A 20,000-nucleotide genomic window follows, 5' to 3' on the forward strand; every position below is an offset into this window, starting at 1 on the left:
ATACAGATTTTGAGATCTGCTGAAGTGTTAAATGCAGTGATTTTGATAAAGAATTGTGCAGGTCAGCAAAGGTCAATTTGAATCAATTTCTCAATCATTCAAGTGATTTTTATGTGTATATTTTTGTTTGCATAAAGCCGAGACTTGAGCTTTAAACTTTCACCGTGAACATGCAATAAACAACTCCTTAAATCAAATGAAAAGTACTCTCTGCTTTTCAGTCCTGTTCAAAATTGTAGTGAATGAAAAGTACAGATACTTGGTCTCAACTGTAGCGTAGTATTTACTCTAAAAACGATTTAAGTACAATCGTTTTACTTTCGTACTTTTTCACTTTCCACCACTGTATAGTACGCATATAGTACTTTTCAATTCACTTAAAAATAACAAAAACAAGAACGAAAGACAGGGAGTAGGAACAACAAACATAAATAATATATAAGAATTATTCATAACACTAATAAAAGCACTTTCCAAAGACAGAGTACACAACAAAAATAGAGAGAGAAAGCGAGAGACAGGGAAAGAGACAGAGAAGGGTGGAATGATGTGGGTAGGACTGAATGCTGTTGATGCATGTGCTTATCAGAGGCGACCTGACAGCACAAGTTGACTGAGAGATCATTTTACCCATTATCCTTTTTACAGGCAAAACGGACAAGTCTCAAACACCCCCATGCAGGCGCGCACAGCCATTAGCAACTGTGCACCATCATGTTTTGCCTCCCGAGCCGTAGATCCTCTGCTTATCAAAGGCAATGAGGAACCCAGATGGAGAAGTGCTGTTTTGCTCACAGAAAAAAAAATCCAACATGTTTTTCCTTTTTCTATTCTCAGTTCAGCTCTGTGTTGGTTGTTTGTTTGCAACTGAAAGAGAGTGTGCCAGCGGTAAGGTTTATTTCAAAATGAAATCTCTGTAGTTGTGTTTGCCTTGTGTTTGTGTTTCAATGTGCTGTTCATTTTACAAGTTTGAACTTTTGTTGGCCTTTGCTTTGTAACAGGGGAAGTGCTAAGTAGCCTTCAAGGGAGCTACGAACTGAGAGAAGAAAATTATAGGCCGGGTTAAGTATTGGCAGGGTCGTAAACTGGTCTTTGTCTTAATGCTCAGTGTTTTATTTACAAGATGAAGACCACTCGTTCATTAGCTTGTGGTTTTATTTACAAATGATCCGTTTTTAGGGTTTACTTCAACATACATTTTTACATTTTTTTACATGTATGTCTCAGTATTGGGACGTATTGACACAAATCTCAGTATAGTTTTTGTATTCTCCCTAGAAATAGATCTGGGCGATATAAGACAGAAATGTTTTCCCTCATAATGGTCAATCCATTTTCGAGTTCAAACTAATAAAAATGAGCATCAATATATATTTTCTCAGCACAAATAATCCAATCCAATCCAACTTTATTTCTATTGCACTTCAAAAACAACAGAGTAGACCAAACTGCAGAACACAATAGTAATAAAAACACAGGAATATAAAAAAAAAATAGACATGGAAATTCAAATATAGATTGGAAATACAAATGCAGACATCTAAAAAAAGGATTTGAAAGTTTGTACTCTCTGGTTTTACTGACATTGGCTGTGGACATGTTCGTGTTTAGCTGCCCCTCGCCTGGATGACTGATGAGAGTAGAAGTGTCCAATGAGAGCGGCCAGCAGCCTCGTGCAGACCAATAGGGTTAAAGAGGAAACACCACCGTCGTCCAACACTGATCGGATCTGCGGAGGTCTTGTTTACCCCAAACGCGCCTAATTACTGTTGAAAATAGTGCATCTTGATTAAAATGTGATTAATTGCACAGCTGTATTCAGAAATGTGCAAAACGTATGTAAATGTCTTCAGTTTGGTTCCAATTTCGCACACAATTGTAAAAGTATGTAAATGAAAATCAGAAATATCACATTTTATCCTTGTTTGAGAGGTTGCTTCTTAAGTTACTCTTAGTTTTTGGCTGTTAGAATGAAATTACAGTGTTGCATGCGACGATATAACACCTAGCTATGGTCTTAAGCTTTGTTTCCAGCAGTGTCAGAGCAGGTTTAGCGGCCTGTGTGAAGCAAGCGTAACATTTCCTCTTTATTTAACACTCTCACCTGAAGGTTGCTACGATAAAAGGGTGTTAGCAACGGCAAGAACCTACACGACTACTTTAATCATGTTCGACAGCATGTCTTGAGGAAACTGTCAGTTTAGTTGGCATTTCTTTGGTGTCAACATTTTGCCAACTGTTTTTTCCCCTTGGGCTTTGTGCGAGTCCCTGAACGTCCTTTACGTCATCGTTGGGCACGCAAGCCATCAGTCACTGCCTGAACCACTGCCAAACTAAACTCAAAATTGTCCCATCTCATTCCATCCCGGTCCAGTGATGCCACCAAATGCAAGTGCATCCATCTGGGCTGCTTTTACGTCAATGTCATCGTTGTGTGGGGAAAAGTAACACGAATACATTCTTTTCATCTATAGTTTACGATGTAGATACTTTTTAAGAGTTTAGAATGTGGTATCAGTAAGCTGTAATGGAAGTACTATTGTTAGTAATAGTAGTACTCCAGATTTGTAACTATAGATTCACTGTAGTTGCACTAACCACAATAGAAGTAGCTCTAATAACACTTTGTAGGGCTGGGAAATTAATCAAATATTAATCAAGATTGATGTCATGTCTAATCGTCAGTGGAATGCTTGTTTTTTTTTTTAAATTGAGGAGTCCACAGCCTTTGGAGGAATACATTGGGTTATTTCTGTGTTAAAAGGCACTTACTAAAAGTCTGTCGTGTGTATGTTCAAGAAATCTATACTGACAGACCAAAAAGAAAAATATTAAATCTAAAAGAAAATCAAGATTGTTCATTCATTCATTTTCTACTGCTTGTTCCCGTTCGGGGTCGCAGGTGACCAGAGGCAGGGTTCACCTTGGACAGGGGCCAGCTCGTCACAGGGTTAACACAGAGACACACAGACAACCTTTCACTCTCACATTCATTCACTAGGGGCTATTTAGAGTTGCCAATTGACCTAAAACATGCATGTGTTTGGACGGTGGGAGGAAGCTGGAGAGAACCTACGGTAACACGGGTAGAACATGCACACTCCACCCAGAGAAATCATGTAATGTTGGTCTGGCCCGGGAATCTAACCCATGATCTCCTTGTTGGTTAATTAGTAACAGTACTAATACTTTGTTATGAAAGCAGTTGTATATTTTCTTCTGTATTTGTCAGGTTCACTTTCTACACCAAAAGCCCTTCCTTGTACCACACAATACTATTTAATACTTTTTGGAACTATACTACTGTTTACTACGGGTACAGTTATTTGTTATTCTTTATTTAATGCTCACAAACATATTTATGGTATGGAGCAACACCAATATTTATATTGCCGGTACATATATAGCAAAGCAATAACATCTAGTAGAGGCTGAGCTTATTCCACGGCGTCCTCAACAATTCTGCAAATGCACTCTCTTTGTATTTGCTCATGTTTTGTTTTCACACTGATACATAAAGCTAAATCTAAAACCAGACAACAGCAATTTGTTCCCAAAAATCGTGCATGCTTTCCGCTCTATGGCGACGACCAAGATCAAACTAACTTTTTATTCTGGCAGTCCACCATCAGTTCCAGCAGATTAAAGCCTTTCCATTACAGATTTAAATAATAGGGGCATTCTAGAATGAGCCGGGCCTGTGTTTTATAGGTGCTAGTCAAATTTGGCACGAACTCCTGTTGGTTTGTGGCTCCTGTGGACGTGAACTCAGGAGGTGGTGGAAGAATGGCGGTGAGGCAGTCTATTTTCGGACTGAATGAAGCCTTGGTTTTACGGCCTGGTTATCTGGGGGCTACAACCTTTGACAAAAGCATGAAATAAAAGGCGGGACTGTAAAATCCTACTGAGGAGACATTGTGTGGAGATTGAAGTTATAGGCACTTTTTAGCAGCGCTTTGGAAGTTCCCCGGCTTTATTCCTGGTAACTTTGACACAAGGGCACCTTTAAGGGCTCTTAAAGGTGCTAAAGTAGGCATTAACTTCTGTGTCACCGCCCCACTCCTGTTCTGGGACAATTAAAACATGGTCACCAGTGAAAGTAGTTGAAGTAGTCGCAATAACCAAAATAGAACTTGCACTAATAGTACCGGTAGTAAGTTGTAAAAGGCAAGAACGCAGTAGTTAAATAATAGACCTAACTACCAGTTTCTACAAATTGGCTGCTTCCTTTTTCAGTGGTCGCCACAGCAAACCAGTTCAAGTGCGATTTGACTACTTTCTGCACAAAAAGCCCGGTCTTTTGCCACCCTCTACCGAAGTATATTCATCACTTTATTGTGTGAAAACTAAATATTTACGGTAACCTAAATAAATAGGATTTGAAGTCAAGCTACTTCAAAATAGCATAAATTAAAGATAGAATAATACAAATCAAAGAAGATATTACAACAAATCAAATGCTTTTGTATTTTCACTTATCTTAGTGCTGCAATAAAAGCTAAAATAATGACTGTTCCTCATAATACTAGCAATACTACTACTACTGCTACTGCTACAACTTTTACTGCAGTATTACTTTTTAAAATGTATGACATATATTTGTCAGAGTAACATTCATATAAAAATAAGCTAAGGCATGTTTCAAATAATGTCTGCGTTTCCCCTGATTGAGAGCATATCACATGCACGGACAGCCCCATTCCAATCTGTCCTGACCCAGAATCTTCTGATGTGGTTTTGATGTGGAAATGGATGTTGTTAAGGGTGGACCAGGCTTCAACTGTTGCCAGCTGCATCTCATAGTAAAGAACTCCACAGCCCACTACATCTGGCCTGGTTTGGCCCGGCCCTGGCCCCTGTTCTGACTATACTGACATTAATGAGCACCGCATCAGTAATCGGTACCAGGACCCCGCAAAGAGGAGCCATATTGTTGCACATTGCGTATTAATCATCTGTCATTTCAATTTCTATCTTGCTCATTTGTTGTTTTTGGAAAGCCTGAAGTTTCCATGTATCGAACATGTCGTCACTACAAATGGATACGGTATACGCTGGCACCCTATCATCAACTGGGAGTGCACCATATGAGGAAAAAAAGGATATTCAAGCACAACATTGAGACACTAAGCTCATTTAAATGAAAACTAAAATGTGAATTACTTTATTTACTTGTCAATCAATGATAAATCAACACCAAAACAAGGATAAATTTGGACAGAATAAAGACTGATTGAGTAAACTAGCCTTTTTGTGATTAAGTTTGTTGCGCCATGGATTTTTCTTGTCAACCATTAAACATTGCGCAAGTTGAAGAAGAGTATTTCTCGTACAGCCACTTCACTGTCCTCAGAGCTCACAAGCTTATTATAAAGATGGAAGGAAGTTCTTTATGTCAGCCCTCTGCAAGTCATCTGTAATTAACTGCTTTTCATCGCTCGCAACAAATAGTGCAGTGTGTGTGTGATCCTGCAATGCATTCGCACAACTCATTTGTGTGTAGACTTTGTTTGTTTGTGTTCTTCAGATCACATGGACGACCCCCCTCCCCACTCCCCATCCTCATTCGGACCCCCCTTATCGCGCTGTTTCCCATTTTAATACACAATGTGGAAGCCATTAGCCACAAATCCCAACAAATATAATAACAGAGCGATTAGATACTTCGCTGTGCCGTTTTCGTTGCTGGGGTGGTGCAAGATTTGGTTGAGGGCGAGTCCTCCTCTTTCCGTTTTCCCTGACTTTTTCTATTTGTGGATGTGCATGTATTTTATAGGATTTTTTTCCCCAGCCTTTTCCCCCCATCTTTCATGCAGCGGTTAGCTCTGTTTCTCATCACGGCCCATGATGAAACCACAAGAAAGTCTGGGCCTGTGTGACGAGGGTGCAACAGTTGCTTGGTGACAAGTTGAGAGGGGATGCAGGGTGTGTTTGGAAGGGAGAGTAAAGCCAAAATAGTCATGGTCTAATTTTATTTTTTAAATGTTCCTCTGAATGATAAATAAGCAACATGTTATTACTGTGTATAGATTGTTTTTACGGTTGTGACCCGCAGCTTATGTTGTTCATGGCTGTCAACGTGATGAAAAATGTGCTCCGTTTCCAATTGCAATTCACAATTCAAAACTAAATATTGTATCTTTTGAATGTCAAATGTTCTATGTAATTTCATGCATTTTATCTGTCTTGTAACTAATTTCCATCTATCAACATCAATGACAATTCCTGATAAAGTCGTACTAAACCAAGGCTAATCCATGCTATCAGTTCAAAAGCACAGCTGGACTAAACTATAACTATGACAGATGTTCATTTCAAGTTTTACAAAAATAATAATAAGTTACAATAAAGTCTGTACTCCCATAGCATCAGCACAGTAAGACCTGCCTTTTCCATTTAGCTTAATAGCTTAATAGATGTGTGGCGTTCCTCAGGGCTCATTAATCATCCCATCTATCTTTGTGTTGGCTTCACTATATATCTAAGTCTGCTACTTCCCATTCCCCACCACAAGCAAATGGTGCCTCCAAACCACATTGAACACACTTCTCCCCTCCTCGGGCCCCTCCTCGGGCCCCTCCTGGTAGCAAGTTACCGCCATATTTACCATCTCGTTTTGGAAGGCACACTTGGCCACAGTAGAGCAGCCCTGATTGCCAAGCGGTGAGCTGTTCCAAGCAGACCATGTGTGGGCAAAACTTCATCATTACACTCCAAAAATATGATAACCTGATACCTTTTGGATATTAAAACTCAATTGAACAAGTATCGCAATGAATTATGGCAAATTAGGACTTTCTTGAATCGGTGTAGAATGGTTTTGAACTATATCAAATCTAGTATGAGACCACATGGTAAGATGAACAAAACTACGATTATTTAGCCTAAAATCAAAATCAACTTTCAATTCTAGCACCGTGTCAGCATTATTACACTCCCGAGGAAAGTTTTTGAAGGGAGATAGTTGAAGGGTGTGAGCTTGTTGGGGATGCAGTGAGGGGCCCTGTCTGCCTGATGTTATCCTCTCTGACTGGGCACTAACCATCATGATTGGTTTCGGGAGCTGTGACTCATGATTGGGCCGATTGTGTCGCTGCCAAACTTTCAATAGCTGTGTTTTCTGTTGCTGTGGCAAGAAAACGTAAACAGAAAGGAAACTTTTTTATGTTATCTTTCCAGAAGATATCACAATATACATTCATATTTCCTCATGATGTTGTCCAAATAAAGTTAAAGTTGATAAACTTGTCTATATTCCGCTAAACCAATGCTGTAATATGTCTGTATTCATTTGGCATATTTCCATAATCCTCCATATTTAGTCCTTCTTCTTCTCAAGCTCAAATGGCCTCTTCAGAAATCCATGAAGCTCCTCCATGTTTAAATGCACATGGTTATCTTGTTTATCTAATTATGGCTCAGTTTGGTGGGAAAGAATCTGTGTTAAATAGTTATCATTGTTTTACATCAGTCAAGATGCAGTTTGTGAAGACATTTAAAAAATAAACAGAATCCCTCTACTTATGTCATCAATAAACAACTTTCCATTGAACATTCAGGTACAATTTACACGTAACTTAAGTTTAAACAATCATTTGGATGCATTTTTGCTCTTATTTACATAATATATATGTACACTGTTGCTCATGCCCAACTAGGAAGTAACAATATGTGAAACACTGGGGTTACGTTCACTTTGAGTTTAGCGCTTTGTGCTTAACAGCGTTTCTATGGACTATAAAGCATTATAAATCTGACCGGATATTTTTTTTATGAATCGGCACCGCCACAATGCTGCTCTGTGATTGGTTCCAGTCCCATTGGACCCTAAAGGCCATGTGATTGGCCTGTTAAACTACTGGAAAAGAATCAGCTGAAGGCTAATGGATTCTCAAGTTTGTGAACTCAGAATTCATCTTGTGGCATCTTTACATTTCCACCATCCCTCCTAAAGGGATTTGAATTTGCTTTGTGAAACCGAAAGTATGAGGAGCACATGGCTCAAGTCACTCCAAGTCAATAGCTCAAGTCAAAGTCAAATGGCAAGTGCTAAGTCTTTTTGGTACATTAGACAAGTAAGTCTCAAGCCATGAGAATTGCAACTCAAGTCTGGTCATGTGACTCGAGTCTCTCACGTCTGATTCTTAGTGTAACAAAAATGGCTCAACTCTATAGACTATTAAAGTCAACTTATGAAAACAAAATGGTCCTGGAGCACAGCTGCTTCACTGAGGGGTGTAATGATTGTCATATGCATTACCTCATCATGGGCTCAGACTGCGTGGTTTGATGAGAGGCTCTGGTCATTGGCTAACCACTTACATAGCAACAAGACACCATGGATACGGGCCAAACAAGTCCGCCTTGTTTTTGTCGTGTTCTGCTATGATTGACAGGAAGAGTGTAGCGTTTTTCTTGTGACATTTTCAAAAGAATCTATTTTATGAATTTTGACACTACCCCTTCATTTCGTATCTTGCAACAACAGATTGAAGCTGGAAAAGACTGGGACATTGATTGTGGTCTTCTGAAACATGTAATCAATGATAATTCAATATTGGTTGCTTTTGAAAGAAATATCCAAAACATCCACAAATGTTGCACTTTATTTTTATCTGTTTGGGATTGGCTCCACAAACTTGCCATATTACTGTCTTTTCAACTGACAACAACCACGTATTTGGTGTTGAATAGTACAGATTTTTGAGGCTATTTACGCATTGAACTTTGTGCTACTGTTTTCATGTGGATAGGCCCAGTATTTACAGATAGTGGTGACTGGTGATAGTTAGTGATACAATCTAAAATGTGATATATGCTCTAAAGTATTGTGATCTTACCTTCTTGTAAGTTTTATCTCAAAAAACCAACAACATTTCCCTGAAAAGAATCATTCTCTAAAATACAAAGAATATCCTGAAGGCGTCAGCAGCTGTGCAAGCACCATTTGTCGGCGTCTATAATCATAGCTGTCACTTGTCGATTAATATTTGTTCCCATAATGCAATCAAACATGGAATTGGTTGGTGATTAAGCCTCGCTAAAGGGTCCCCCCGAGGCCGGTGTGCGCGGATGGCTCGTCATCTCACTCCCATCACACATTGTTTATCCGACTCGTCTCTCTCGGGGGCGAAAACGTCCTGCACCAGCCATTGTTTTGCCTTGGGAACCCTGCTCGCTGCCTTTCTCACTCCGTCCCGCGCTCGTCTGGCCATATGGTTCTCTTCTTCTTGGAAAGCTGGAAACCCAAGCCGTGTTTGCTTTTACTGTATATCTCTGAGGCTTTCTTCGGTGCGTGTAATGACGACTTTAATTAGAACAATGCGATGGATCACTTTTGGCTGGAGCTAAAATGGATTAATCCGAGGCAGAGAAAACAGTTATTCGAGCTGTATCATTTATGATCGCTGCAAAATTTTTAATAAACACTTCACTAAAAACAGATTCTCAATAAAGCTGGTCACACATGTGGTTGTCTTTTATACGGCGCGCTCAAGGCTTCACCCAAGCTTTTGATTTAGAACTTATTAAACGTTCTTTTTGTGAGAGGCCAAGTTTTAATCTAACATCCTTCTCCTTTTTATTCTTTGCAGAGTGCTACACTGCTAACGGAGAGGACTACAGAGGGTTTCAGAACGTGACCAGCCTGCATGGGGGTAAATCCTGTCTGTTTTGGAATGAGACCTTTCAGCACCCGTACAACACGCTCAAATACCCCAACGGAGAGGGAGGACTGGGCAGCCATAACTACTGCAGGTGAGCATCGGTGGCCAAGTCTTCATGGGTTTCAGAGTGATGAAAATAAGTACTTCACAAAATATCATGTCTTTTGGATGGGCAAAAGTTCTCAAATGTTGTCTGTAAACAGCAAACTGAAACGCATGAATAGAACTGTAAAACACATCGCCACAATTTGATATTGTTGAAAGAACTACATAATTAATACATTCTGTCACTACATTGTACATTGATTTCAGAGTAGATTCATAAGAAGGCTTCTGTGTTTAAAATACTATATTTTCCGCACTATAAGGTGCACTTCTGGTTGTGCTCACTGACACTTTGTTTCGCTTACTGCGCCTTATAATCCAGTGCGCCTTATAGTGTGGAAAATACGGTGTTGTCATTTCCTATTTTAAAAGGAAGATTTTCAAAAGGGTCATTCCACAACCATGAAACCATTCAAATACAATTTAAACTGTAGGTAAAACTTTATAATTGCTGCACTTTTAAAAGCCTTATTAAAGTATAACCAAAGAGCATACATTTTACTTAATAAATGCCCTCACTCCTAAATTGTTCATTTAGTAGTTACTAAGCCTGAATCACTGTTAATAAAATATTGTTATTGAGGTTATTTAAAGTTGTAAAAGGTGTTATTATAAAGCAACCAACATTTTGTATAAATGTTTAACAGGACAGTTCCAAATTAGAGTTAGTCTTCCATTAATATTTTATTTTCTGTGGCAGAGTAAACACAACCAATGTTGGTTACACAAGTGTGTTATTATTAATATTTATCCAAGGTAGGACTCTGGCCTTTACTCTTTGAATCGACACCACCTCTTTGATTTACTTTTGGGACAAGCTTAATGATGCATGTCCCTTATTACGGACATAACTTATGCAGGAATATGCAAACCAATAAGTAGACAAGCTAAATCCTGACCTCACTGCAATGAGCCTTGACCTCACCAAACAAAGCACTTGAATAATTCATACGCATGTTATTTTTCATCACATTTGTATACAATAGATGCACTGAGGCACACACTGAATATTGTATTGGGGAGGACCTTCACAGCACATTTAGCCTTGTCAAGGCAAGGACACAAACAGGTCTGGAGTGTTCACAAAGCTCCACCTCTCATCCTGGAAATTGTGGACGTAGTGACATTTTTGGCCAATGAAATAGATGCTCCGTGCATTGATGAGCAATTCATTTGACTAAAACATTTGCCTTTTTTTTCTCCAGTTTGACAACTTTGGTGTATAATGTTACTTCCTGGCTGGGCATGGGCAGCCTATGTGACATTGGTAGAGGTACAAAAACTGTTACAAGTATCAATATCAAACAATTTTCAGCGATATCTGTCTTTTTACTTTAAATTTGTATAGACTAATGAGTAAAAATGGGAATAGAAGAGAAAACTGGCTAAAATATAGCTGTTTGCTTACACAGACATACAATAAATTAGGTTATTATGTAAAATTATTGTTTAAACTCAATTGTTAAACTGTAAAATTATTGTTTAAACTCAATTGTTAAACTGTAAATTCCCTTAATTTTGGTTGGAACGTCACTTTTTGACGACAAAGACAGAGGGACAATATTTTAGAACTTTGCTCTACTTCCTGTAATTTTCAACTTTTATTTTCCTTCACAAACTGCAACTCGACTGACGTAAACTATCATCATACATATTTACCACAGATTCTATATCACCAAACAGAGTCAGACTTAGAAAACCATGAAGACCTGTCATATGTACGTTGAAGTGGGCGTTACTGTGGCAAAAGCACTCAAAACAATTTTAATAACATTTAATATTTTTGACACTCATAGGCCTTTAATTTTCCCATGGCAACTAGTAAATGCTTGTATTCGCAAAACGCCACCTCACTCACACCATGCCTTCTCATACTGAACATTCAAGTTGTTTTTAATCCCCAAAAATGATGAGTGGACGAATACAAATGTTAGCTGACTGAGGTAACTAAAGGCCACATCCATACAAATGTCTCTGGACACAGTGGCTTTGAATGTCCATAACACAGGCTTGTGAACAGCATATACAATTTACAAATTTACACAGCCACTCAGAACATTGGCTTGGCTGGCATTGCTTAAGAGCCCGGCACAGCCCCTTCCTCTTGATTCCAAAGCCGCTAAAACATTTCTCTAAGTCATGGTTGTAAATTGGGAACGCAGCAATGCTTTGAAGTGGCACCGGGCTGATTTGTTTTGACGAGAACTGGAGGGGAATCTCAATAATTTATGAGGAGAATTCCGACTGACCGAAGTTCACACATTACATTAAACATGATGTGCTATGGTTATTCAAGTTCAAAATCAACATCTTTTGTTGTTTTTCCATCACAGCTGTATCTTTCGCTCACTTTCTCTCCGACATCTGAAATGTTGATGTCAGGATTAAGTAAGACTCTTGATCGTTTTAGAAGTTTCATCATCGACAACAAAACCAAAAATAAAGAAAGAAACACAAAAAAGTACACAATAAACATCTAAACACTGCTATCTTTCCTCAAACGATAAATTGTAGTTATCGTGATGGGCCTGTACATCAAATCACGCTGTTTCTCCTCCCAACAATCCTAAAACTAAGATTTGACTTCCCGACTTGAGCAGAGGCCAGAGCGGTGCATGTGGGCCGTTCCATTGTGAGAAGACGGGGAAAGGCATCTGTGGCATGTCCCGCTCTGGGTCAAGTATGTGTTCATGGGGACAGCTTGGGACTGAGGGTGTGAAGTTGTTTAGGAGCATCAGACCAGCCTTTAATCCCGTCACAGGCACGAGGCTGTCTCTGGAGCCTCCAGGGCCATATGGGAGGCCCTGGGTGTTTTTGCATCACTTTGTCTTGCAAATGTGCCAATTTACAAAGCATGCACCTGCAATTCAAATGAGGTTCCAAAGTTGTAGCTGTGAACTTGAAAATCAGTCATATCGCAGCTATATTCGTTTGTATTTTGTTTAGCATCTTTTTTAGCATTAAGATATATTTTTCTGTCCCCATAGGAACATTTACCCCATGTTTTGACCCATTCGTCTAACCTGAGGGAAATGTTTAGGCTGGTTGGCCTTGAGTTGTGAGTTGTGAATGCTGAACACTCAGATTGTATAGTCAAAAAACAAAAACTTAATATCTGTTTGTGGAGAGTTTTTCCTGTTTGTATTGTCCTTTTATGTGATGATACGGCATAAACTTTACATTAGGGCTGTCTGATTTGGGAAAAAATATATATATTTTTTTTATCTGACAAGTATTGCGATTAGGAGAATTGACAAAAAGACTGAAATAGTCTGAAATCGAAATAGAACTGACAAACTAATAAAAGAATACCATGAATTTCAGAGCATGTTTGAACAATATTAGCAGTTTTTATGCAGAATAAGACAGGATCATTTGTTGTTTCTGGAGTAAATGATGATACTGGTAATGACATCCATTCAAATTGCAATTTTGATCCGATTGTGATTGCAGTCCTATACTTTGCACGTCACTTTCTAGAAGACGTTGGAGGAAAAGGATCAGCTCAAAATACTTTAGAAACCTGCTCACCGTCCAGTGCCGTACAGCGTCGCATGTAGGGCAGAAGTATTCAGAAGCGCCTCTTGTAGCTGATGTTTTCTCTGTGCTGATTCGAGCAGAGGGGCTCGCAGAGAAACAGTCCATCAGCTCACCACATTTCATCTTTATTACCGGCTGTAAAATCGTCCAGTGAAAACGCAGTGAGGAGGCAGAGGGGAAATGTCACATTATTCTGAGGCAAAAGTTTCAGCTAAAGGACAAAAGCACTTGTGTCCAGCGCAGTTTTATTGGGCGAGTCTAAACCCAGGCATTATCCCATTTGTTCGCAGTTAATTTCATATCGAGATGGAATTTTACACCCCTCAGTTTTGAATCTTGAAATTAGCAACATGATTTGGGAATGATGTTTGAGTAAACCAAACGCAACGACCACTCATGTTATTACTTTTGTGCAAATGTTAACGTTTTGGCCAAGCAGCTCGATTCAACTTTTAATTAGATAAACAACCATTATTCTACCTCATTAAAAATCAAAAGTAATAAACCGAGATTGTATTTACTTTAGTTGGCATGATTATGTGCTTATGCAATGCCGGTTATGTAATCAATCATTTTTTTTACGAGTTTACGAGATACCAAATTATAGTGTTTTTAAATAGCCATAATAATGCTAATTAAAATAATCAGAGGATGATTTATTTACCTCACTTACAACCGTTAAGCCACAGATCAATACTGAGATACGTCTCATTTTTTGTAAGTGCTTTTCAAAGGCTGTTGTTATTTGCAGGACTAGTGGAAGGCGATAGTGGCTAAATTAATATCCAGATCTTTGTTTGATCCATCCATCTTATTCCGTTGATCCGGGGCCGGGTCGTGGGGGCAGCAGTCTAAGCAGGGACTCCCAAACTCCCCTCTCCCCAGACACTTCCTCCAACTCCTCCGGGTGGATCCCGAGGTGTTCCCAGGCCAGCCGAGCGACATAGTCCCTCCAGCGTGTCCTGGGTCTTCCCCGGGACCTCTTCCCGGTGGGACATGTCCGAAAACACCTCCCGAGGGAGGCACCCAAGAGGCATCCGCAAGAGTTTCCCGAGCCACCTCAGCTGGCTCCTCTTGACGTGGAGGAGCAGCGGTTCTACTTCAAGCTCCTCCCGTGTGACTGAGCTCCTCACCTTATCTCTAAGGGAGCGCCCAGCCACCGGAGGAAACTCATTTCGACCTCTTGTATCCGCGACCTTGTCCTTTCGGTCATTACCCAAAGCTCATGACCATAGGTGAAGGCAGGAACGTAGAGTGACCGGTAAATCCAGAGCTTTGTCTTTTGACTCAGCTCCTTCTTCACCACAACGGTCCGATGCAGCGACTGCATCACTGCAGCCGCTGCACCGATCCGCCTGTCAATCTCACGCTCCATCCTTCCCTCACTCGTGAACAAGACCCCGAGATACTTGAACTCCTCCACGTGGCCACCCACCTGGTTGAGAATCATAGCCTCTGATTTGGAGGTGTTGATTCTCATCCCAGCCGCTTCACACTCGGCTGCAAACCGTCCCAGTGCATGCTGCAGGTCCGGGTTTGATCAGGACAACATCGTCTGCAAACAGCAGAGATGAGATCCTGTGGTCCCCAAACCGGACACCCTCCGACCCCTGACTGCGCCTAGAAATTCTGTCCATAAAAACTATGAACAGAACCAATCTTTGTTTCTCTTTTTATCAATAATGTTCTAAAAATCTGTCTGTAAATGCCTTGATTATGCAGTGAATTCAATGGAAAATTGCAGTGCAGAACTATCACCTTGTTCTTTGACAGTTTTCTAATGAAACTTAATATTTGTGATTCCAAATTTGCACATCGGAAAACAAATCTTTCCACATTACGTTTAATCCGACTGTTATGAGTGTCAGCCATGCATTTGTCGTGCTTATGAAATAATAGAAATGCCAGAGTGAATGGCGCTCTTCAAGTTGATTGTAATGGAATCGATGTGACGCCAGGGACAGACTTGTGCTACAACTAAAAGTGCATTATGACCTCACTGTGCCGAGCAGGTTAAATGGAACAAGTTAATAGAGGTGTCCAAAACAAGATGGACAGCGCTAAGGAGTTAGAGATCAACCGCAGGGAAAAAAGCGGGAATTACAAGAGCCACTGATCCATGCAGAACAATTTGCCTTGGAAATAAGCAGACATTGTACTCGCATTTCAAACAAAGGCGTGGCATCGGACGGTCAGGCCATACACGTGTTTATATGTAGATCTTTGAGGTGACTTTCCAACCAAGATAGAAAGACAAAAAAGATTGCTTATCATTGCTTAACAAAGTGTTTTTCCATCACTTTGACTTGCACGCATGGACTGAAACTATATTAGTAATAATGCAATACAGTATATTGAATAAATCCATATACGTGCACTGTCTCTCAATGATACAAATTGTTCTGCTATCAAGGTTATAATGAGACCATGGGAAATGAAAATGACCAATTACTATGAAATCCTAGTAAAACTTAAACATTTATCATTTTGTACTGAACATTTTTATATCACATTGTATTGTGCATTTTTCAGTAATGGATGTCCACAAAGATACAAGTGCATATAGTGTGTGTGTGTGTGTGTGTGTCATTTGTATTTATTTATTTACCCCCAATTTTCAAACTTTAAACACACAAAAAAACAGAATACAATACCAAAGAGAGCTAAATAAGCCAAAGTCTCAACATTTTAAATTAAGTCTGAATTTTTTTATTTCCGATGCACAAAAGTGTGGTTTAGTGTAGTTAATTCACAGCCCAAGATGCCAGCCTTGTAATCTGCTTGTGTAGGCAGTCTGAGAACCACAATCGACAGCAGACTACATGACATAAAAGGCCTCCTTGTCAATACACGCATTCATAAGAGCAGCAGCAGACACGGCTTTTGCATGCCAAATCATCCCAGGCAATTACAGCGTCTCCTCAGCTGTATTTCCTCAGTGAGCTGCTGATGACCTCAAATCCGCCTCGCAGATTTCCATGTTTCATTTATGTTGATATCATTTTTTTAAATGCTTTTTACATCCTATTCTGCTGTTGTTCATGTACTTCTCTGTGACAACGGTGAAATCTGTTGATTAGAATATAACGTGAGTCGACTAATTGCTTAAAGGTTCAAAGACATAAAGCTTCATTTTAATGAAGACTTTAGTGCGAAAAGGACACAAAATATGATAATACTGTTTTTTAATAAAAATAAGTTCTATTGAAAAAAGTGTTCCTTGATATATTTTTACTACGCAGAGCAGTGCAAAGTACAGATAATAACTGCGTTTGTATTCATTTGAAATATGCTGTAGGGCTGTCAGTCTTTAGGCCTCGACCAACAGTGTCTTAAGTTTTATATTACTATATTATGTATAAATATATATTTATAGATATATTATATTAGACAAATATAGTTGTTTCTGCATGAACTCCCATGCAGTTGTAATTTTTTGGGTGCAGTTTGTTTCAGATACATGGTCTAATCATAGAGATACTGAATAGTTTCGATTTTTTGTCACGCCCCCTTTTTATTCAACTACCGTAATTTCCGTACTATAAGGCGCACTGTCAATGAATGGTCTATTTTCGATCATTTTTTTCATATATAATGAGAATGTCATTTTTTGAGAAAACTAAAGGCTTTTAAGTGCGCCATATAGTGCGGAGAATACGGTAATCGATCTGCAGCTCTAATATTTTGGAGAAAAGGATTAAAATTGTCCCTACATATCGGCCCAGAGCTTATTGACCACGGCTGCTGCGCATTCTAAACTATCACATCTAACATGGAAAAGCCTTTATCAGTGTTTTTTGTTACATCCTGCCTGATCCAAACTTTCTTGGACTGAAACTATGTTCCAAAATTGTAATCAAATCTGATCATTTGTCCATTACCTTTCATTAATTTAACTTTGCAATGAAAAAAATCTGAATTGATCGAGACTGAAAAAGCTGCTTTGGTGCATATTGCAGACCAACCTCCAAGTGTCTGACTAGAAAAGCTGTCTTCACTTAATTCCCAAACTTTCTCAAACCTGATTTCAACTGTACCTCCCGCGTTTTACATACAAATTCTTTAAGGTATTTTTTACATGTGCCAGTCGTTTTACACATGTCCATAAATCTGCAGATTGAAGTATGTTGAAAATGGTTAATGAGCTAAATCTTTTGAACAGCGGCCAGCCCGGACCAGCTGCCTCTGCTTTCACATGTTGGGCACTTGATTCCGCACTGCTGCAGCGGGACTAGTGCGACATAAACTGAACGAGACTTTAATGTTCTCTGTAGTGAAGTTTGTGCCTCATTCGGAGTTAATCGGAGTACTTGTGCCAATTAAGTGTCCAGGCATCTTCTGACAGCAAAAACCTCGGGCAATGGAGTCAATACTTTCATTCAATACATGTGCAAAGGTTACAATATTATTTTTTCACATTGCTCAAATCATATTTCATCACTTATTTGTGTATCTTTTTCCACATAATAATCTAAATAAGTCTGTTTTGGCATTTTTGAGAACTCCCAAGAGCTTAAAACTGTAAAACCATTTGTGCCATTTACCACTGAAAACTGGTTGCAAGAGCAAGCAGGTAGATTGACATGTTACTATTGTATGTATACTGTACTTGGGTCAGTTAGAAAGTTGTATTTGAGGGTTTTAAAAACAACTTTGCCTTTAAAAAGTAAATAAAGTATGCTAAAAAGTATATATATATACTATATATATATATATATATATATATTTATCACAATTAGATTAACAAAGGTTTCCATAATGATCTGCTCTACCTTTAGATACAAAGCCTTATTAAGTTTACATTAGGGACTCGACAAGAGACAACTTCAAAAGGACGAGACGAGTAACAAGAGATTGGGTCTACAAGATTTTTTTTTTTTAATTTTTTGTCCAATCCATATGGTAAACATGGAGAAAAAAAACATTGTGGAAATGTTATCTTCCTGTTCAACACACACCACATATATATATATTACCTACTATATTACTATATTTGTATTTCTGCACTTTATTTATTTGTGTCAAAAGTTATGTTCTTATGCCTTTGCAGCAATATGAATTAAGGGAAGCTTTTAGCCACAAAATAACTTATAATTATACCATTTACCTACTGCTGGCTTACACAAATTAATTTCCCTCCAACAGCATCGTCTCTGATCCCTAATCCTTTCCCTTCCAAACGTACCTACCCCCACCGCTCCCTCGTCACTCTCAAAGACGCTCCAGTGGCCCGGGGCAAGATCGGTTCTGTTTCTCTGCTTGGCTCAGTCTTTTGGATGCTGTTCCCATGTGTGTGTGTGTGTGTGTGTTTGTGTGTGTGTGTGTGTGTGTGTGTGTGTGTGTGTGAAAGTTCAGGACAGAGTAAGGTGATGTGCCTTGATTTTGGGGACCGGGGGGCTCGGAGGGGAAATATCATACTCTCACGACATCATTTAGGGATAAAAGTTGCCGCTGGCCTTCACATTAGCTGTGTAGGTCTGGTCTGGATCCTTCTTTACAGTTATTCTGATGGTTGTAATTCACATGTGCTCCCTTAGGGGGTGATTAAAAACTGCTGTAAATTACCTGAGTGGTGGTGGATGAGTCCTCGAGAGTCATATTTCAAATCACGCTATTACACGATGAGAGGATTGTAAGAGAGAAGAGGAGAGCAAAATGGCAGTTTAGGTTGGATAAAACCATTTTTAGTGTGTGTGTGTTATTTTTTTTCACCAGTGCCTTGAGGCTTGACAAACAGGTGACAGGGTGGAGTCACAAACATATCTTTGTTCATGATACAGTGTCAACGTTTGCAGGTAAACAAATCTAGTGTCAACACAACAACCGTTGTAACCGTAGATGCTGAAGTTGTGTGATGTGAAATGGGAAAGGATCTCAAAACAACAACAACAACAACAACATAGATGTGAAAAACTATGTCCAAACGGGAAAAAAAAGATATACATCAGCTATACATCTCATGGATATAATTTTAGAGCCCCTAAAGGCTTGGATGGTTAATTCAGTTTGTTTACTGACTTAATGGCGAAATATGTAGTTTTTTGTGGGATTTTTTTCCAGGCTATTTTAGTATTTTTTGTTCATTGTATTGTATTGATATAAAACGACTTAATAATAACGTCGTAATAGAAATAGGTCCAGTAGCTTTTTGTTCAAAACTGTAAAACTGACAAGCCCCGCCTCTTCCATCCTGTATTTCACTGTAACAAGCAGTGAATTGTCAATTACGTGTTTTTGTTTATGAAACGTGTCTATGTGACATTTTAAAACCCAATATGTATCACTCTGAGTCTGCATGTTTTACATCACCACAACTAAGTTCATGGATGTGGGCGGGGATAAGGTGTAAGTGAAAACAGGGACTTTCTGAGTATTTGAGCCCCCCGCTGCTGTATCGGTCACTCAAGCAAAATCATTTCCGGTCTGGTATGTCGTCTGGCTGTTACGTTGTGTTTTGCTTAACAGTCTCAACCATGTCGGGCATTTCAAGATGCCTCCGCGACCGTCCAAAAACGGTATCAACGATGTCCATAGAAATGTGGACTCAATCTCTCCTGCAGCTTAGAAGTGCGGTAATATTTACTTAGCATCAATGTGACTTTGAGAGAGCTAGAGTGCTGGTAACAAGAATCCAGATGAGAAGAGCAGAAACGACTTTCCCTGTACGAAGAGCAGCCGGTCGCCTCAAAC

At 39.3% G+C, this 20,000-nt stretch overlaps 1 protein-coding gene across 2 annotated transcripts in view; it reads left to right on the forward strand.

The window, feature by feature from the left end:
* The window catches only part of kremen1 (kringle containing transmembrane protein 1), a 79,075-nt gene that overhangs the window by 18,007 nt on the left and 41,068 nt on the right, over positions 1 to 20,000 (forward strand). The window contains exon 2 of one of the 2 annotated variants that reach the window (XM_072432631.1): positions 9,594 to 9,756. In XM_072432631.1, coding sequence (XP_072288732.1) covers positions 9,594 to 9,756 — 163 coding nt within the window. Of the gene's footprint in view, positions 1 to 9,593; positions 9,757 to 20,000 lie in introns of those variants that run through there. The other variant, XM_072432630.1, reaches the window with a different exon arrangement.

The sequence above is a fragment of the Eucyclogobius newberryi genome, unplaced genomic scaffold, assembly GCF_026437365.1.
Source record: "Eucyclogobius newberryi isolate DKJ021-1_F unplaced genomic scaffold, fEucNew1.0.hap1 SCAF_6, whole genome shotgun sequence".
Classification (NCBI taxonomy): Eukaryota; Metazoa; Chordata; class Actinopteri; order Gobiiformes; family Gobiidae; genus Eucyclogobius; species Eucyclogobius newberryi.